Genomic DNA, 21,156 nt, shown 5'->3' on the forward strand with positions numbered 1-21,156 from the left:
CTTAATGTAACAAGTAAATATATACTTAATACATCTATAAAACATTCCTAGTATGTCACTAACAGATATGTTTTGTTAAATTGTTCTGTTGGTTGATTACATACATTCCTTTTAATCAAGACAACCTTATTTGTACTGTCCCCTATCAGAGTGTCCTCCTTCCAGGGCTATTCTTGTCGACTGAGCAGACGTGGAGCAGTACTGGCAGTAATTTAAGCAGGTCTATGACATTTTTGTTCAAAGGCCGGCCGAGAGCGACATCCCTCATGCGTATCCCAACACTATGGCCTGCGGTCAGACATCCTTGAAACTGGGACAAAGGCCACCGATAGAGTCGAGCCCATCCAATAAACATACCCCATTTTGGGCATCAAAAAGGCATTTGTTCGGAGTCTCAAGAACCTCAAGATTTGAAACAGAACATTGCACGTCATCGGTACAAGAATACCCCACCAAACTACAACACGTCCAGCTCTGATTACAAACAGTCCACCACAACGTCTTTCTGGTTTTGTTTGGAAAATGTTTCATTTATTTATTCTTCCTTGAGTGCAATATAATGTATGTGTGTGTGTGTGGGTGTGTGTGTGTGTAGTTTGTTGACGTGGAAGCCAGGCAAATCTCTCTGGTGTTTTGGCCGACTCCGGTGTAACTGTCAGTCTGGACATTGGTTGGTGCCTCCATCAGGACACAGCATCACCCACAGAGCCCCTCTTGGTGTCCCCATGCATGAGTAACTCAGCTCTCCCCGACGGACAAGCGATTGGTTGTCGTCCTTTTGGCCCGCGATCACAATGACTCACGAGGGTCTGTTTCTTAACAGAGGGGGAAAAGACTAACCGTTCAAACGCTTAATATACCCGGCATCCTCCTTAGGGACTTACTAGAATTAAGAGAATACAGCAGCTAACCACATACACACACACACACACTCTCAAACACATACACACACACACACACACACACACACACACACACACACACACACATAGCCCAGTCTTATTAAACAGTGGCGTTATTTGCAAATTGTGATTTACTTAAACTGAATATATTCCAAGTATTAAGAAAATGATCCCACAATTTGTTAAACGGCAGTGGCAGGGCAGTGGAGGGAGCCAGGAGCACAAGCTTTCTCTGTAGACAATATAAATTTCATAAAACATCAGGTGACAAAGGGCAACTATGTACTTAGGCGACATAGTTGCCCTTTGCCCTTTTACGCCTAAAGACTTCTATATGTTTAATCAGAAATACGGATCCACACCAATTCAGTTTAGTTCAGCTTCACTTCACCGTTCCCCTGAACATCCCCAATACAGAGAGGGTTGTACTCTGGTGCTGGGTGCTGGTTCTCCATAAGATTTCCTAATATTGCACAACTTTATGTGTCACCCTATGTTTCTGCATATTCATCAATGACTCATCAATTCTTGCTAAATCCATCCGTGATTTATCATGCTTTATTGGCATTGCCTGTTGTATTTTTGGAGCAGTGTGTTTGTTGTTTCCCCTCAACAAATGTAAATTTATTTGAATGGATTGAACTATTGGTGTGAAATGGATTCTGACACACATGGATTCCAACACTTGCGTGTGTTTGATTGTTGGTGGCTAGTCTGGGGATTTGTCCTAGCATGGTTTAATTTGGCTCCCTAGGCTAGGTCTATTTCTGATGCATCCATCATGTGACTGTACCGGGTGTCTCCTCTTAAAGCAGACACTGTCGAAACACACACATGAGTACACCCACAAAGAAAGGACCAAATGAAGAGGGAGGATTTTGTTAAAATGTTACCAAAGGTCATTGTTCAAAAGAGCCACGCAGACATTTTGGCTGTGTCTCATTGACCAAAATGCTTCCTAGGGAAGTCAGTCAAGACAGTGACTATATATGGACGGCTCATCATGAGGCACAGGAAGAACCATAGATAAATCCCTTAGTTGGCAACGTTTCAAGGAAACATCAAATCCAGTCCTGAAGTCCTTTACGCCTGTCTAGCCTGCTTTTATGCACTTCATTTAAATGCTATCTTTTTGCTTCATAGGTAGATTTCATTTGACTTCATAGATTGATAGATTCATAGATTGGTAACCTTGTTAAAGTCACCTTGGTTCACTCCTGGTTCCTATGGCAACCAGGAGTGCTATAGCTAAATCAAGCCACACTTCGGTCATAGGCTGTCTCAATTCAGACTAGGTCTACATGTTCTGTTCACAAACAGGTACCTCACCAGGAACACTCCTAATCAGGTATCAAGCTAGAAACTTTTCCATTTAACAATGAAAACCCCCGACACACACACATATAATGTGTTCGAGATGCCTTGTACACCACCCACACAAGTTGCAAAGTGGGAAATCTCCCAGCTTTCTTGCGGCATTTCACAGAAGCAGGCCCCCTTTTGGTCGGAGAGTCCACCGAGTTCATGGAGGATAACCGTACAACTCGACAAACAAATGATGGCTGTGCCCATAATGAGATGTATTTCTTTGTATTTGTATCACGTTGGTCGTTTTAATGTCAATTTATTATATGCTCTTACACACTTACTTTGCTGCTTTAATCCGGTCACCAATTTATGCATTGCACGGTCTTGCTGTGCGTGCAATACAATGTAAAGTTCTGTTGTTTGTTTTCGAGGTGGCTTGCTAAAGAGGTTAACGTGGTTAACAATAACAATGACTAGCCAATGACAAACGGGAACGCTATAAGCTCTACAAGCCTGGAGATTACGTCACAAGATCAACTCGTGCGGTTGGTGTACGAGGCGCACCAATAGATCCACAATAAAACACACCGTAACTCTTGAATAAACACGATAATCCAACAACATCAACAAAACGTCCGCCACACTTTATGAGTTTCATAGAGTCACAACACAACCAGAAACGGTTCTTCACCACAGCCCTGGGGCCCCTTACGAGGAGCTGTTATAGGGGCCACTATTGGGGGTCACGACCCCGCACATTGGAATCCAAGACTTAAAATAACCCTTGGAGACACCGACACGACAGTGTGCTGCGCATTACACAACGTCGCGGCGGGGTTGTTGACGGCTACATGTGCTCTGTCACAGTGTGATGAGCCAGCGAGTCTCCAGAGGGCCGCGTGCTTCTAGGAAGGGAGCACAGCCCGTCCCCCTGGCCCATGATGGATGACCGAGACGCAGGGAGGCCGACGCTGCCTGCTAGGGGGTCCTCCGTGATGTTGCATCACCGGGGAATATTTACACACAACGTATCCATGCACGTGTGCGCACACGCTACGTGCACATTATTCAGACACTTGTGCATGTGCCATGCTCACGGCTCAAACAGACGGGTGATGGAGCCTTTGCAGTCTCCACGTCTGTGGAACCATCTTCCCCTGGATATTAGATCTGCTACCTTGATTTCTGCCTTCAAATCCAGGCTAAAAACCCATCTTTACTCCCTGGCCTTCCTTGTTCCCTAACCCTGTACTCCTGCTTTTTTTTTCTGTATTTCTGTGTTGTGTGCCCTGATATTGAAGGTTTCCTTTTATTTTTGTTCTATATAATTATGACTATTGGTCCATAATTGTATTAATTGTCTTTTTAGTTATCCACTGTACAGCACTTTGGTCAGTTTATGCTGTGTGTAAATGTGCTTTATACATTAATTTTACTTACTTACTTTTTACCTACACACACACACACACACACACACACACACACACACACAAACACACACACACACACACACCCCTCACATGATGGTGACGGTGATGGTTCAGAGTGAGTGACAGCCTCACAAAGTCAGGATGTATTTTACCTCCTGTATCATAAAGCAGGAGCAGGAGCGCACGCTGGACTTTAAGACCCCACACTGCTCATTACTGCTCACTTCAAACACATTCCAGTGCTTTAGCAGAGCCCTACATCATGTAAGTGTCATAGAGTCCCAAACAACCACCACCCCCCCACCCCCTCGCCCCCTTCCCCCAGACCCCGCCCTCGCCCCACTGTCGCCCCAATGAAAACATTCTTGTTTCTGGGAAACAAACACCCTCACTGCCTCCCCCCTGCCTTCTCACTCTCGCTTTCTCACCCATTCTTTCTTTCAATGCTAACTTTCTCCCTCTCTCGCCTAGTCTCTCTCTCTCTCTTTCTCTCTGTCTCTTTCTCCCCCACCCTCTAGCTCATTTCCCCCCCTCTCTGTCTCTCTCCCCCACTCTTTCCCCCTCTCTCTCTTTTTCTCTCTCTCTCTCTCTCTCCCCCACTTTCTCTCTCTAAATGTCTCACACCCTTAGGCCAACCCTGAGCATAGCAATATACTTCAATGCGGACTAAGCATATAGCAATACACAAATGTAAAGTAATAACAAAATAATTGGCAAAGTAACGGTTGCTAATGCAAACAGCATGTCATGGAGTGGAATGGGCTGTGAACCTTTCATATGTCGATAGAGGCCAAGGAAATACAACTGCAGTTGATCATGAGATAGAGTGCTTATCCACACGCAAACAGCCTAATTCAAAGTATTTAAACCTATTATTACGGCAGCCTGTAGCATTTTATTTGAGGAAATCTTCCTGACTTATTGTTGCTATGGAATGTTACTTTATTCATGTGCGTTCAGACGCTCATGCTACATGAAGTCATATATTTGAACGTTCAATAATAACATACTTCTCCAACCCATTTAAGTCGAGGCCATTGAGTTCATGTTAGAAGAATGTCAAAGGTCACTGTGGGGTCAATGATGTAACACTCAATGCTGTCAGAACCTGTGACACACACACACACACACACACACACACACACACACACACACACACACACACACAATTAACATGAAACATTTCATGCACAACTGTTGGGGTCCCACACACACACACACACACACACACACACACACACACACACACACACACACAAACACACACACACACACACACACATTGAAACAGCAGTAATTGACATCTAAGTGTATGTCAATATTTATTCCTCACCACCTTTAAAAATCGACAAAGCTTCCTTGCTGTGGTGATGTGAACCATGTGGTAAGGCAAACCAAGAGCGCTCCAAATAACTCAGTTTCTTGGCAGAAAAGGCATTCAACCTTCTCTTTAACATAAATCTGTAAAAGCCTGGTATATTCCTTAAATCCATGCTAAAATGCATCCTCAATTGAATTACCAAATTACAAGAGGACACGCCCTGCCTTAATCCCCATATACCAACTATTATACAGCGAGTGACATCATCTGGCACACGCACACACACACACACACACACACACACACACACACACACACACACACTCACTCACAATGACCTTGGTGGACATATAGAATTAGGTGAGATGCTAAACATGGGGCTGATCTCGAGCTGTCTTTCTCAGGAATATTTGCCTCATGCCGTAGGGCTGGGAGATCCAGACAGAATTCTACAGGTTTACTACTTGCATAAGATTGTGTTTTTTCTTCTCTCTGATACAAGGGCTGCGTTCTGTAAACTGTCTGAGGTATAACACCGCTCCAGGGAGAGAGCTTTGTGGGTCTTTGCTGGGGGTCCGACATTTCAACACCCCTCTCCCCCCCCACACACTGCTGGGAATATTATGTGAGAACACAGATGGGTGGCCTCCCAAACTGGTACTTCTCCCATGCCAGATGCTTAGAGAAAGACATCTGCACACAGTGCATAGGCAATCATACAGGTCTGCCTCCCTCATAGAATCTGTGGGTTGTTTAGCATGGACTTCACTCACATTGCATATGGAACCGCCCGTATGGGTTTGCAAATGCTACACCACAAACACACGCTTAGCGCACACACGCGCACACACACACACACACACACACACACACACACACACACACACACACACACACACACACACACAGCTTGAATTGCCTGCAGTCTCCCATGGTAAACCTCTTCCGGTCTGAGGTTGTGGTCTCAGGGGAAATCTACGGTGGCTGGTTGTGCCCATCTAACAGCTGACCCCAGGTCAGCATGCTGCAGGTGACAGGAAGTCCTGTCTAACTCCTGAGGACTCCACTTTTCTCTCTTTCGGGACGTCCATCTTTTACTCATTTCCCTTGTTCTCTTGGGTCTTTTTGAATCGCTCTCAACCTTTCCAATTACCTTCACAAAAGTTTGTCTCAAAGCCATCGCCTAGGTCTCTCTACCTCTCTCTCTTTTTCTCCCTCTCTCTCTCTCTCCTGGTAACCTCCCCCCCCGCCTGAGTCGACTCCAGCATCCATAAACGTCTGCACGCCCCTCGTTTCAGCCCCGCTCTTATATCAACCAATAACAATTTCCATGTGAGACCCACGGCAAGAAGAGGGCAAATTGAGGGTCTCCATATCCAGAGAGCTGTGTTAATGTCAGCGCTGAACCGTCAGCCGTGGATTAACTTCTGGCGTGTGTTCCTCCCACCCGTCCCCTCACGTCCCCTTCACTCTGCGCTGCTGTCAGGGCTGCTTGGTTGGAGGCTACGGAGCTGAACTCAGTGACACAGAGCGAGACAAGACGGCTGGATCGAGTGGTTTTACAGGCCCACAGGCCGGTTCAAACACACACCTTCTACGTGTGTTGGTCACGTTTGTGTTAACGTGTCTTTGGTGGAAAAAAGATATTGTTTTCTCAGCTGCTTGTTCGTTTTCGTCACTTTGACATTCATTGTGGTTTTGGCCCGAAATACTCGATGGCGCAAAATTTATTTTGTTGTAGTTTGTTCCATCCTGGGACCTGGGTATTGCATTACGCACCAAACACAGCGACCAAGAACATGATGCAGTAGTAACGGTAAGTAAAAAAACTAGGAGAACAATTGCGGCAGTGTGTGTGAATGTCTCTGTGTTTGTTTTCCAGTATTTGTTGCATAGTACACATCCTCTTTTTCACTCACTAGTCACAACACCCAGATGAAAAGGGTTACAGTTTATGTTCCTAGAGTGTAATTAGTTTTAACAGCAACTTTAAAAGCAACTACACCGGCCACATTTCTGATGTTTTTAATTTCTTCAGACAGGACACAAATGCATGTGCGCGCACACACACACACACACACATACACACACACACACACACACACACACACACATAGAAATCCACTGACAGAGAATGTGGAGGTAGTAATCAACCAATGCTCAAATGTAAAATTGGCTTAAAGAGGTCTTTAGGGAGCGAATCGCTTGTGGGATCCTTTCCTGTTTCCAGGTCCTGTGAAATGACCATTACCCATAATCCACTCTGACTCAAAGCATCTCCCAACACAAGCTCTCTGGTGCACAAATGGTTCTGATCAGAGCCCAGGGCACGGGGGTCAGGGCCCCTCCGCAGAGACTGGGAGAGACCACAGCACCGCTTGTTTTACAAATCCATAAAGGGCTCGAGCAAGCCCCTTGATTTCATTCAGCTCCACAGAGGTCACGCAGGTTAAATAGGCCTTAAATACAGGGTTTACATAGTAGGATTGTGTGTGTGTGTGTGTGTGTGTGTGTGTGTGTGTGTGTGTGTGTGTGTGTGTGTTTACATGTTGTGTTGTGTTGTGTGTGTACCTGTGGCCTTCTCGGGGTTGTTGCACATAAAGCAGAGCCAGTTCTCCTCTTTTTGGCTGAAGCCAAACAGGTCGAAGAAACGCACCTCCTCCAGATGGACCTGAAGACTGGCCAAGTCCTGGGGGGGGGGAGAGAGTCCAATCAGAACAATGAAGGAGACAGAGAGAGAGAGAGAGAGAGAGAGAGAGAGAGAGAGAGAGAGAGAGAGAGAGAGAGAGAGCAACAATTACAGCATTGTCTGGTGGTTCCACCTCCACCAGATGGTGACAGTTCAATTAATTGCCATGCTAATTTGCTAATGATAATTCACGGTCACATTCAATGAATGGGGCGGTTCCCACAGACACACACACACACACACACACACACACACACACACACACACAGGTAAAAGTGTCTCTCTATAGAGGCACACACTGTGTTTTATTGTTTGTCCAGGAATCAGAGAGACAATGAGCCGTGTTGGCGCCCACAGCTACATACACACACACACACAAAAACACACAGACAGAAACAAACACTCACAGGTTCAATAGGGTAACTCAGAGTGCAGCAATCTAGGACCCGTCTGTAAAGTACCTTGTTGAATAAAGGGTCGGCCATTCAGTGTGTGTGCTTTGTCTACGTGTGTGCATGTGTCTGACTTCACTGCTCTGACAGTGAAAGCAGTGAAAGCAAGAACTAAATCACAGTTCACAGCACACACACGCGTGCGTGCACGCACACACGCACGCGCGCACACACACACACGCACACACACACACGCTCACACACACACACACACACACACACACACACACACACACACACACACACACACAGGAGCCGGAGTTTGCTCCAGCACCAAGCGGAGGCTGGATTGTAAGGAATGCAGAGTGTGTGTGGTGTGTGCGTGGAGTGTGTGTGTGGTGTGTGCGTTTTTGTCTTCAACAAGTGTGACTCATTAGAGGTCGGTCTCTGTGACTACTGAGGGATCGGAACAGATCCCTCGGTGCATCGTGTCAGTGGCAGGGCATTTCACTCCATTGTCTTGCGTGTGTTTGTGTGTTTATGTGTTGTTTCATTTTTGCTGAGCGATCACTTATTAGCCGTTCTCACACACGCGTACACACACAAACAAACAAACATTCACACACACACACACACACACACACACATTAAATTACTGTAAGTCGAGAGATTAAACTGTTTGTTGTCATTGCTGAAAATTGCGGTCCAACTTGGCAAAGGACCTTGCCTTCAGGACCCTGACAATTAAGACCATGTGCAGTAAAAAAGAAAAGTGTCTCTGTGTGTGTGCGCTTGATTATGCATGTGTGAGAGAGAGTGAGGGAGAAAGAGTATAATCCTACATACATTATATACACACACTCTGCTCAATTCTAAATTCTGTACATTGGTACGGCCATATTGCCTCTAGAAGCTAGGAACCCAGAGAGGACGTACACAACACATGGACGGGTAAGAAATAGGAACCAAGACAGGTGAGGGCAAAGTTGGACAATAAGCCCTGCGAGCGATCGGACAGATAGGAAGTCTGAACTAGCCTAAGAGAAGAGAAGTGACTTTCCCAAAGTGTCCATTACATGCAGCTCATGAACTAAGGGTAAAAGCAGCCCTGGAGCCGGTTGACCCAGGCTCACTTAAATCGCTCCTGACAGCAGCTCTGTGGACTAGAGGTGGATCGCACTCAGTCCAATGGGCTTCTCCAAGACTTCAAAGACAGGAAGGAGACTATCTCCGGATTACACTGTCCAGTTCATGCCCGGAAAAAATGCCAAACCAATTAAAAGAATTTGAACATTGTTTACCAAACACCAGAGCGTCTGAGTAACTCTGAATCATCCGTCCTCTTACCCAGAAGCCAGGAAAGAAGGAAGATAAAGACTTAAAAGCATCTGAGAGAGAGAGAGAGAGAGAGAGAGAGAGAGAGAGAGAAAGAGAAAGAGAGAGAGAGAGAGAGAGAGAGAGAGAGAGAGAGAGAGAGGGGAAGTGAGACAGCGATTGAGAAAGAGCAGGTAGAGAGAGAGAGAGAGAGAGAGAGAGAGAGAGAGAGAGAGAGAGAGAGGGGAAGTTGGTTTTAAGGGGACGTAAAAGAGAGAAAGATAAGCCTAAAACCAGACCAAAACATGTAACCACAACCAACGCCCCCCGCCCACCCACCCCCGCCAAGGCCTCCACCACCATCGCCACCTCATATAGCAGGGCCCGTCCACCACATGCACTGCATTGCAACACACCGCCCACGGCAAAGCAGTCGGGACAGCTCACAAACAGAATGATGGACTGGCTCAGGATTGAGCTCAGACAAGCGAACCGGGAAACCGTTTGAACTGAGGTGAGCAAGCATGTCAACCACACACACTCCTCCCCTCCGAGACCCAGGGGGTGGGTGAGCGGGGGATCCTACAATGGCATGACATGGAGGCACAAAGGGGGGTTTATGAATATAATATATACCAACTGTCCCCCGCCCCGTCCCAGGGCTATCTCTCCTGTGGTGCTGGTAAAACACGATTTGAATGCGGGCTGTTTGCATGGAGGCTGGCCCCCCGTCAAACAGAGAAGTCAGTTAAGCTGCATATTCATCTTTGCACCAGCCTTTCCTCTGTAACCCGTGTTAAAGGAAAGGGAATCTCCAGGTGTCTGAGATGATATCCTGGACGTGCTGAGGCAAAGGTGCAGAGAAATGGAGCAAGGAAGGGAGTATATGAGAGCCAATGAAAGAAGGGGGCACGAGAGAACACAAGGCGGCTTAAAGTATAGCTTCTTGCTCAACAGAAACAAAACCAGTGTAGCTGTAAAAACGAATTAACGACAAGAACCCTCTAAGGGGAGAACGAGAGGAGGGAAGTTAGAAGTCAAAGAAGGAGCAACTGAGCAACATGCTTTTGATATAATTTTAGTGAATTATAAACTACGATACTGTAATGAAAAATAGCATTGATTAGCAAGGTTATAACAATGTGTTTGCAAAATGAGATCAGGTTTAGTAGGATTTTGTACAAAGGCAACAGCCCCCCGATGCAACCATAGGCCTACTTTGTGTGCGTACATGATAGTTAATTATACGTGTACCGTGGTTTACTGATTCAAGAAAACAGCTCCTTTTCACACATAAACAACCAGAACCACAACAGCATCTTGGCTGTGGGAGGAATACAATGGGAACAGACGCTGAATAAACAAGGTATCTCTTTCTAGCCCTGTCCTCCATATCTCCCAGCATGCTTTTCCTCTTTCATTGTCCCGCCCCCATCTGGTGCTAGTAGTCACAGCTACTTTTATTTTATTATTTTTAGTCTATCTTCATGCTGTTTATCTTTACTGCACACACTTCCTGCATGTGTCATCGTCACCTGTCCCCTCCTCCACTTCTGATTACAAACTTCCCTTTGTTTTAGCTTCATTCCACTGACCTTGTGTGCCCCATGTCCCTAGAGAAATGAAGATACGTGTGGTCGACACACTCTTCGACCATTGCTCTGGTTATCCATTATTTTCTCTCGCACAACATTTGATTCGTTTTCTGCACAGCTGCACATGCAACAAGGCCTTATTGACATCACCTTGACTTTCCTCTTTTTATTTGACAATTTTGTATATTCAACTATTCATCCAGGTTCCCCTTGCTTTCTGTGTATCCCTCGTTATTTCAATGAAATACATGCATTTTTGGAAATGTATATTGTGTCTCTAATGTCTCCTTCTTCTCTGCTTTTCTTCTTATTTATCTGAAAACACAATTTTCTCACAGAAAAAAACGACTTGCTTCTAGAGTTCATCTTGCTTCTTCCCTCTTTGTTCTTCCACACAAATTTCTACCAAGCTATCTCTTGTCTGCTTTTATATGAAACCAGCTCTTCTGTGAAACCAACATATTTCAGCGGAGCATTTAAAGACACCGTGAAATCTAAGTCAGTGCATGTCTCATTTCTGTGAGGGAGCACATTTCCAAACAAAACAAGTTGTGAACATGGTACAGTGCTTCAGTGAAAGGGATCGGACCGTTCAGGGTCTTATTGGATTGCACAAAACCAATCTCAACTAGAAGCCAGTGATGTGATAGCCAGTTGCAAGGTTTATAAGACTACAGTGGAGAGATGTTATGATATTTTGGGCTGAATTGTTAAGCCTGCCAATATGGATATGTAAGTTGTCCTCAGAAACAAAACAAAAAAGGCCAGCAGAGGAATTAATCCTCCAGTTACCATTACAGTTTATTAGTTTTGGATGTAAAACATCTAATAAATACAATGTTTTAAAATGTGGGGCTTTATGGACTGAATAGGCAATTTATATTGAGTGCAGAAATGAGCTAACAAGTTGAAAAAAGTACATTTTCATTGTGGTGTGGCTTTAACTCTCAATAATCTCAGGAGATGTGTCAAGAACTCCTGCAAGTCTCCCAAATTGCCTTGTTAAAAAGTGGCCCAGCTCGGTGGCAGAATAATAGGTAAGGACCCCTTTCATGTCTGTAACACACGACAGCTCTTAACAGGAATCTGCGGTGGAATCCATACCTGTGCCATGTGGTTCTGATATGTCGAGAGCAACAGAGGCCAGCCATTAGGATGATACTGTAAGAGCAAGTCTATCTATGGACAGAGAGATTTGAGAGAGAGAGAATCAAGAGAGCGGGGCCTTTTATCACATATGCATTTTATATCCACTCTGCTCTCTCTCATGTAAATTCTAATCTCTGTCTTTCCTGTTCCTCCTTCGTGGCATTATGAGTTCAGTTTAAGTTTGGTTCATCTCAAAGCCACGCTATGAACAAACATGTTATATAATTGACTTAATAAGAAGGTGTTGTCGGAGCTACTGTTGTGATTGGCTGAAGCCCATGCTTCATACCATAATCCAATTAAAAGGCAATTTCATCAAATCCTCTAATCTCATTGGCTAAAAGTGAGTACCACTGTCCTGTATACAGTGCTCTCTTTTATTCAACTTTTGTTTGTGTTTGTCCTTTAGCTTACACTGTTATTTGAACCAAATGTTTACGCGTGTTCTGATGCTAACCCTTTTTATTTTTCATCGACACAATAAATATGTTTATGATGAATATAATACAAATAGTAATATTAAGTCATATAAAAAAAGATAAATAACAAAGAGTGAGGTGGCGATTATCCAGAAATGTTACATGTTACACGTGTGTGCGTGCATGCGTGCGTGTGTGCGTGTGTGTGTGTGCGTGTCTGTGCGTGTGTGTGTGTTGCGAGCATGTGCAGACAAAAAGAGAGTGAGCACCAGAGAGAGAGAGAGCAACAGAGCCAATGAAAGAACAGGGAGAGAGAGAGCGATAGGGAGTGTGTGTTTGGGGAGTACGGTATACCTGGAGCTATGGTAACCATATGGTAACAATATATGTCCTATCGCGACACATTCAAAACACTAATTTGCAGAACGAAAACAGACACTCAATTTATTCTTTACGTCTAATTATTGCCTGGTGACCACTTAGCCTGTCAGAAAATGTGGGAGGGCCCACACATGTGCGCACATACACTGAGACAATGACCGTGACGCACTCATTCTATTCTCTACTATTGCCATTTGTTTCGCCTAAGGTATAAACAAGTAAGAGTTTAAATAAACCAAGGCAGTGTTTACAGTGAGCGACCACTTAGCATATTTCATTAATAAACAGACAGACAGACACGCATGCACGCACGCACGCATGCACGCACGCACGCACGCACACACGCACACACACACACACACACACACACACACACACACACACACAGGCCTATCTAGGAATTTTGTCCTTGCATCCATAACCAATGACTTCATCCTTTCTGCTTCAGAGAGATAGAAAGCTTTTAGGACACACACACACATACAGATAAAAACCCAAACACACACACACACACACACAATCTCAATGATTATATTGTAGATTAAGGACACTGTGAAATAGATTGTAATGTGACATGTTTGCCAGGACTTTAAAACAGGACTTTTAGGGTGGGAAGAATGAAGCATGGTTTTGTTTGATCTGTAAGGATTAATCTGTCTCATTCCAAAGTGGGCATAAAATAACACTTACAGAGTTAGCCAATCTTTTAAATGAAGGGAATTTAGATAGTGTTCATTGAAAGTTAAGCCACCCACCACTTAACACAAAAAACATATTTTCTTATTTTCTAGTTAGTATTTGCCATACATTGTTTAACAGGTGAAAAGGTAGGTTTGTATTTCATTGTGACTTCAAGCAGGTCAATATGAGCACAAAACAAGGACAGTGCTGCTCTACCATGCAAACTAAATGCAGTAAATGCACTAAATTAATGAATATTGGTCATGTACCTTCCTATGCAGGGTGGGGGTCTGGGTCATGTGCCCTCTTATGAGGGTGGGGTTTTGGGGCACGTACCTTCCGATGCAGGGTGGGGTTCTGGGTCATGGCCATAGTGAAGCTGTGGGCTCCTCTTAGCTGCGTCCTCTCCCACAGTGACACCAGTCTCTGTACACATTCATCTCCGGAGCGCAGAGCCACACTGGACTTACTCTGGAGTGGGTTGAGAAACAGACACAAGCAATGATAGAGAGACAGGTACAGAAGTGCTCATAGAAAGCTGAGAATGCAGGGAACCATTACCTATTCCAAGATCCCTTATTCATATTAAATGTCCCTGGTAAAAAACGGATGCATTTTATTTTTTTAATCTGTTAAACTGCAGCTTTTCAAATGAGAACATTGAAAACTCCTAAATAGGCCAATATATACATTCCCTGTGAATAACAGCAGGTCATAAAACAAACAAGCACTAATTACATAGTAATCCATACCTTGCTAGAGCTATCATGTTTCCTTCGCAATGAAAAAATCAAAAAGTTGTATATTGTAAAAGAACATTTTCTATTATTCATATACTGCCAAAATGACTATGTTGGACTGTATAAGTGGGGGGGGGGGAGGGGGGGGCGATGAGACGATGAGGCGATGACAGCTGCTCATAATATATGCGCTGGTACTGTAGCTCACACACACACAACCACACACACACAGACACACACACACACGATCACACATACACACACACACACACACACACACACACACACACACACACACACTGACCTGCAGGTGCAGCATCATGACGTGGACCCAGAGGTGTGGCTGGGGGCTGGTCAGGACGAAGCTGGACTTGGGGTACAGACAGTAGTGGCCCTTCAGGAGGCACGAGAAGGAGAGCTTGGCGAAGCAGCCCCGGCCTGAATCTGACACACACACACACGCACACGCACGTGCACACACACACACACACACACACACACACATGCACAGACACAGACAAACATACATGCATTCACCACACACACACACACACACACACACACACACACACAGAAAAGAAGAAAAAGAAGAAAATTAACTATTATTTTCTGGACGTTTTTCCTTTAAGTCGTATCCGCCCTCAGGGATTGTCCGTATGGAACGGAGGCTCCAGGGATCGGATTTAGATTCATTGCACACACGTTCACTGCAGAGGAATCCAACAAAGGAATAATATTTCCATGACCTTTTCCCTTTTTGCATTGAGTACTGAATAGGATTAAAGTGTAACATATAGCTCTGGAAAAAAACAAGATTGAAACCTATCCAAACTAGTGTTTTCCTGAAACTTTTCATCTATTCCCATCATATTTTGCAAATCCTTTTCCTCTTCTGCCTAAAACATCCATTTATTGAAGAAAAAAGGGGAACTCCTATTGGAGGTGTGTGTGTTTCCCTGCAGTATATCGCTTCTCCTGGGATGGGGATAATGGGATGGGAGATGTGGTCACAACACCTGTAGGTTTGTCAACAGCACCATGACATCATCTCCAAGTGCCCTGACCTGTGATGTCATATCCTTAGGACCTTGGGCGTTGTTGATTTGATGAGCAGGCTAAGGCGTTGAAACAAAACAGTGAATGCTTGATGAGAAGGAGCAAGTATTGGACAGGGGGCATGTACATGTAATCCCCAAGCAGACAGATATTTACACTGGGTCAATCCTTGCTGCTTCACATTAGGGTCGGGATGGGTGAGATACATCTGCCCCTCCTGTCAATTAACACATCTCTCCCTGTCCCATCACCATGGTGTTTCGTCACACATTCCACACATAGGCGCATGTGCATGCACAAAACACACAGACACATGCACTGTCACACACACACACACACACACACACACACACACACACACACACACACACACACACACAAATTATGCTGGAACTTACAGGTCATACCAAAGAAGAAAACATGTGAAAGATTTTCGAAAAATGTTTCCTGTGCTTTTATCTTTAACTCTTTTCCTCTGACCTTTTCAGGGTCACTTGACTGTTGTAATGGTGCTATTGTTTCTGTCTTTTACTAACTGCCTGTCATCCTTAAATATAGTTTGTTATGTAACCTTTTCAAACACATGACTCGCATTGTATTAAACTAAAGACAGGAAAAGTTACGGCATTAATCCCAGAGAGGAAATTCAAGCAAAAGTTATAGAAATAAATAGATCATCTTATAAAAGCAAACATTAGTCTTTCATTAGGCTTTCGTTTTAACAGCTGACTCTACCAAAAATGATGGCTTGCCATGACATAAATCTGTAATTCATTATGTTAAAAAGTTATTCATACTATTGCTATCTATAACATGTAACATATGAGCTTTGCCAGAAGGTGCATTAGAGTTTGGCTAACATCCTCTGTTATTCTAAACTCCTTGATTTAGTTTAGGAGATTAGCACTCTACCGTACACTAGAATGTCCACTGAATTAACATTGCATCATGCATCACAGGTTCTGTGGTAAACTTTGTAGTCTTGTGTGTAATATAGATAACATTTGTTGTAGTAGTAAAACGTTTGGAATCACAATCAAAGTCAGAAGAAGAACTATATAGAAATATAGATGGATATGTTTGCTAGTTTAATCTAAGTCAGCCTGCTCAGCCATCTTGTCTCTGTAGAATGGGAAAACTTACAAGTTTCCTCCATCTATCACGGAAATCTCTCTCTGCCTTTTCAAATATCCCCTAGGTGCATGTAAATAAATGCTGTGAGACTCAGGCTTACTAAAGCTGCTCCATGCAGCCATCATAAATGTATAGTACAGTACAGCAAGGAATGCATTTATAACTCCCTAGCAATATATTGACCCCCCTTTGAGTCTCTTTAGGTGTGAAATTTAACATCTTCTTTGCAGCTTTCTCTGTGTGCTGAGTAAGGAACATACACATGCAGGCGCAGATAAAGAGAACAAAGATTCGTAATTCAGTCCAAGAGTAAAAACAGTTAGACTGTATGTGGGAGTGTTTTGTGTGTGTGTGTGTGTGTGTGTGTGTGTGTGTGTGTGTGTGTGTGTGTGTGTGTGTGTGTGTGTGTGTGTGTGAAGAAGCATAAGAAACAAATAATAGGAGAATGAGAGAGAGAGAGAGAGAGAGAGAGAGAGAGAGAGCGAACAAGAGAGACAGAGGGAGAGGGAGATATATAGACAGATTGCGAAAGACAGCGAGAGAGAGAGAGAGAGAGAGAGAGAGGAGAGACAGAGAGAGGGAGTAGGGATATAGCAAGAGATGGTGAGAGGGGTACAGGGAGAGACAAAAAGAGAGAGGGGAGAGAATCCTAGAGGGGGGAGAGATACATACATACATATATATATATATATATATATATATATATATATATATATATAGAGAGAGAGAGAGAGAGAGAGAGAGAGAGAGAGAGAGAGCGAGAGAGAGAGAGAGAGAGAGAAGCTGGAGAGACAGAGAGAGAGCGACATAGAGAGATTGGTGGAGAGAGCTAAAGATTAAATTCAGTGTGCCTTCAGGTGCCTTTTGACACACGTCAAAACTCAGCCCCCGGGAAGACAGAGTGACAAGCCTAAAAGCCCCCTACTGACCCCTGGCAGTAACACAGGAGTGCATGTGTGTGAGAGTGTGTGAGCGAATTGTGAGCGGGCGAGACTAGTGATGTTTGACATATACCGCTACATGATTAAACCCAGCCAAAACATGTGTAATCCAACCCCCATGCTTTGGTATACTGCTTTTAACTCCTTCTCTACACTTCCGTTCACCCCTGTATTTCATATCCTTCAACCCACGTCTTGTATGGCTTCCCATCGGCTCGGATCTGCGTTACTAACAGGTTAAGTATGAGCTGGAGATGAAAAAATCATTCAGTAATTCAGTGATTAGTCTGTAATGCAGTCAGGAAAACGTTTGTATAGTCTACTTATTCACCGGTATGTATTGAGTGTGTGTACACACACACTCAATACACTCAATACACACACACACACATGTAAACATACACATTTGTAAGCACACACACACACACACTCATTACCTTCAATGACACATTGCTCTGGAACTGGGATCTGGGTCACCATTTCTTTACAGAACTCTCTGATGGTCTCCATGTTGCTTTTCAGGTGAACGTTAAGTCGATCCACTTCCTCCTCCTCCTCTTCCTTCTTCTCCTCCTCCTCCCCTCCATCCTTCCCTCCCGTCTCTCCGTCTGCGTCCTTCGTCCCTCTGTCCGTGGCGGGGCTGCCGTCGGTCGCCTTCCTCTCCGGGGGCGGGACTTCCTGCTGCTCTGCTTGCTGATTGGCCAGTGCGTGGGGTGGGACGGCGTCGGCGGCCGTCGTCGTTCCCTCTGGGTCCTCGCCGTTGTCCGAGTTGAAGGAGCGCGAGCGGACGGCGTGGAGAGCCAGGCTCTTTGACCTAGGATGACCGGGCAGACGCCCCCCCCACCCCAAGTTATCATTTAGCACTTAGTATCATGTAGTAGGTCAGTATAATACAGTGCCATACATGCCATACACTGTGTACTATGGTACACAGTACAGTACGGTCCAACACAGCTCTGTCCAGTCAGCTACGATACAATCCAGAGCATTACAGTGTAGCCCATCATGGGCTTGCCCCGTCAGGGCCTACGCTGTTATTACACGTGAAGTGTGGAACATTAAGGGTCCCCGGCGAGCCAGTGGCCCGGGGTCAGCTCTGACAGACCTGTTGAACCTCATCTCCCGCCGCTCCAGCCGGGCAGCCTGCCCGGCGCTGTACCTCCTCTGGGGGGCCGGCGACTCCCCCTCCCCCCCCCTCCTCCTCCTCCTCCTCCTCCTCCCCGCCAGCCTCCTTCTCTCCCCCCTCGGCCCCCATCTTCTCCTCAAAGGCCTGGATCCTGATCTGGAGATGCTGATCCGACCCCACTGCTCCTCCTCTGACTGCTCCTGCTCCTGCTCCTCCCTTGAGTCCTCCTGCACCTCCTCCGGATGCTGCCAGAGGAGCTGCACACTGGGACGCAGTGCGATCATTTCCCAGACTGTAACACACACACACACACACACACACACACACACACACACACACACACACACACAGAAACGCACACACACGTGACAGATTTCAGGGATGGAATGTGTGGCTGTGGGCACGTGAGGATACATCAGGAGAGATGAGGCTTGACGGATCGTCACATGTTTAAACCGAGTTTCACACCGAATGACTTTAACACATTTAATGATTCATTGGTACTGCTCTTAAATTACCCTACTCTCTCTCTCACTCCATCTCTCCTTCTTATTTTGTTTGTTATCCAAGACTTGTTTCTACCACACACTATCTCCCTCTCTCTCTCTTTCTGTCCCCCTCTTTCTCTCTCTTTCCCCCCTTCCCCGCCTCTCTCTCTCTCTCTCTCTCTCTCTCTCTCTCTCTCTCTCTCTCTCTCTCTCTCTCTCTCTCTCTCTCTCTCTCTCTCTCTCTCTCTCTCTCTCTCTCTCTCTCTCTCTCCCCCCTTTCTTTCCATCTCTCTGTGTATATTTATCTGTCTTTCGCTCTGCCGGGGGCCATTCCATCTTCATCAGACCATCCGCTTGTTGTTGGGTGGAAACAGACTTCCAGGGGCCCATGCGGTAGTTTTTTCCTCTCTCCTTGCCCTCTTGCTCTCCCTTTCAGAGAAAAGCATTCTGCCTTTCTCTACGTCATTCTCTCCCCCCGCCTCCCCCCCTCCCACCCGACGCAGAGACCCCCAAATAGAGTCAGGATCCCCCATGAGAGGACCGGGCAGCATTGCCAAGCCGTTTGGAATAGTGTTAACTATATGAGGAGTGCAGCACACTTTTGGATACTTTAACACACACACACACACACACACACACACACACACACATACACACACATACACAGACACACGCACACACTATTTATTCTTTCCTTTTTCGATGATTACTTTTTATTTGAATACAAAACTAGTTTGGTTTGGCAGTAGCATATTTTCAGAACCACACTGAGCCATATTTTGATAACGGTAATTCTGGATTTTAATGGTCAATAAACTAAAGTAGAATGTTACAATAAGGCCAACTGAAACAGCAATGCATGTTTGGGGGCTAATATATTGTGTTTTCTTCTGTAAACAGGTTTTAAATACAGCATTGGGGTCGATTAAAACATAGTAGTTTGCCTGGCTGGTCGTTACAAGTATTTTTAGATGACTTGCCAACAACAGAACAAAAGAAAACTCCCTGAAACCACTTTTACAACAAACTTTGTTCACCTTTGTCTTCCATTGTTAAACATTGTTCACAATGGATGGTACTTGCGGTAGAAAATAACTAACTAAATGGTAAATAAACATTTTTGATGATGCCCACCACATGATGAAGCTTACGTAAAAGCTATTTAGTTCATCAATGCGTTCTTGTTATAGTTTATTTAACTGGAAAGTTTATGTGGAATAAGCCGAGACATAAAGTCGGACCACATTTGTCCAACACTGCAGGGGTCTCTTCTGTTTGTCTCCTGTCACTCAAGTCTCTGTTATGGTGTTGGTTTGTCAAGGTTTTCAAGGTGGCCTTGTTGTTCACTTGTGTATTCTGCTATGGCCTTCTCCTCAGCCACTTTGGCTATGGTACACACACATATATATATATACGTGTGTGTGTGTGTGTGTGTGTGTGTGTGTGTGTGTGTGTGTGTGTGTGTGTGTGTGTGCGTGACCGTCCTCCAGAACCTCATAGAGTAGACCTCCCAGAGTTGGTGAGCACTGAGCAGCCATTGATAATCCAGCCTCACAATATAATCGTCAGCTGATCAGGTCCCAGGGTTGTCTGACTGGACGTCCTTTTGTGGGCCTTTTTCAATTGACTATTTTATAGACAGTTAACCAACGAACAAAGAGTCATTCGTAACTTTATGTTGGCATACTTGAACAATAACTGAACCGTATGCCCTGGGAGGTAGGCTTTGACCTCCTTGATAACTACACGTACATACACACTAGTGTACACATGTACACTCCTCCTCCTCCTCCTCCTCACCTGCATTGCATGGCTGGGCTCTCCTCCAGCCTCCGCTCCAGCAGCCGGGCGATGGCGCTGAAGGAGTTGCTCATCCTGTAGATGTCCTTGCCGCAGCCGCCCAGCACGCAGGGGTAGCGGTCCGTCAGGGCCCGGATCTGCATCAGCAGCGTGTGGTGGAAGCTGTGCTCCATGTTGCCCAGCAGGGACACCAGGTAGACCAGGGAGCTGCACGCATGGGCCTGGCGGGGGGGAGGGATGGCGAAGTGGGGAGGGTTAGGATGCTTATTGGGATTCAACATGTCTGGTGG

The 21,156-nt window shown here is 45.2% G+C and overlaps 1 protein-coding gene across 1 annotated transcript in view; it reads right to left on the reverse strand.

Annotated features, from left to right (window-relative positions):
• veph1 (ventricular zone expressed PH domain-containing 1) overlaps window positions 1-21,156 on the reverse strand; it is a 72,909-nt gene that overhangs the window by 8,675 nt on the left and 43,078 nt on the right. Inside the window, 7 exon segments of the mRNA XM_084466665.1 lie at window positions 7,533-7,650; window positions 13,918-14,052; window positions 14,626-14,765; window positions 17,890-18,266; window positions 18,558-18,647; window positions 18,649-18,870; window positions 20,867-21,087. Of these exon segments, the coding sequence (XP_084322791.1) occupies window positions 7,533-7,650; window positions 13,918-14,052; window positions 14,626-14,765; window positions 17,890-18,266; window positions 18,558-18,647; window positions 18,649-18,870; window positions 20,867-21,087 (1,303 nt within the window).

The sequence above is a fragment of the Micromesistius poutassou genome (genome assembly GCF_964030765.1).
Source record: "Micromesistius poutassou genome assembly, chromosome: 4".
Lineage (NCBI taxonomy): Eukaryota > Metazoa > Chordata > Actinopteri > Gadiformes > Gadidae > Micromesistius > Micromesistius poutassou.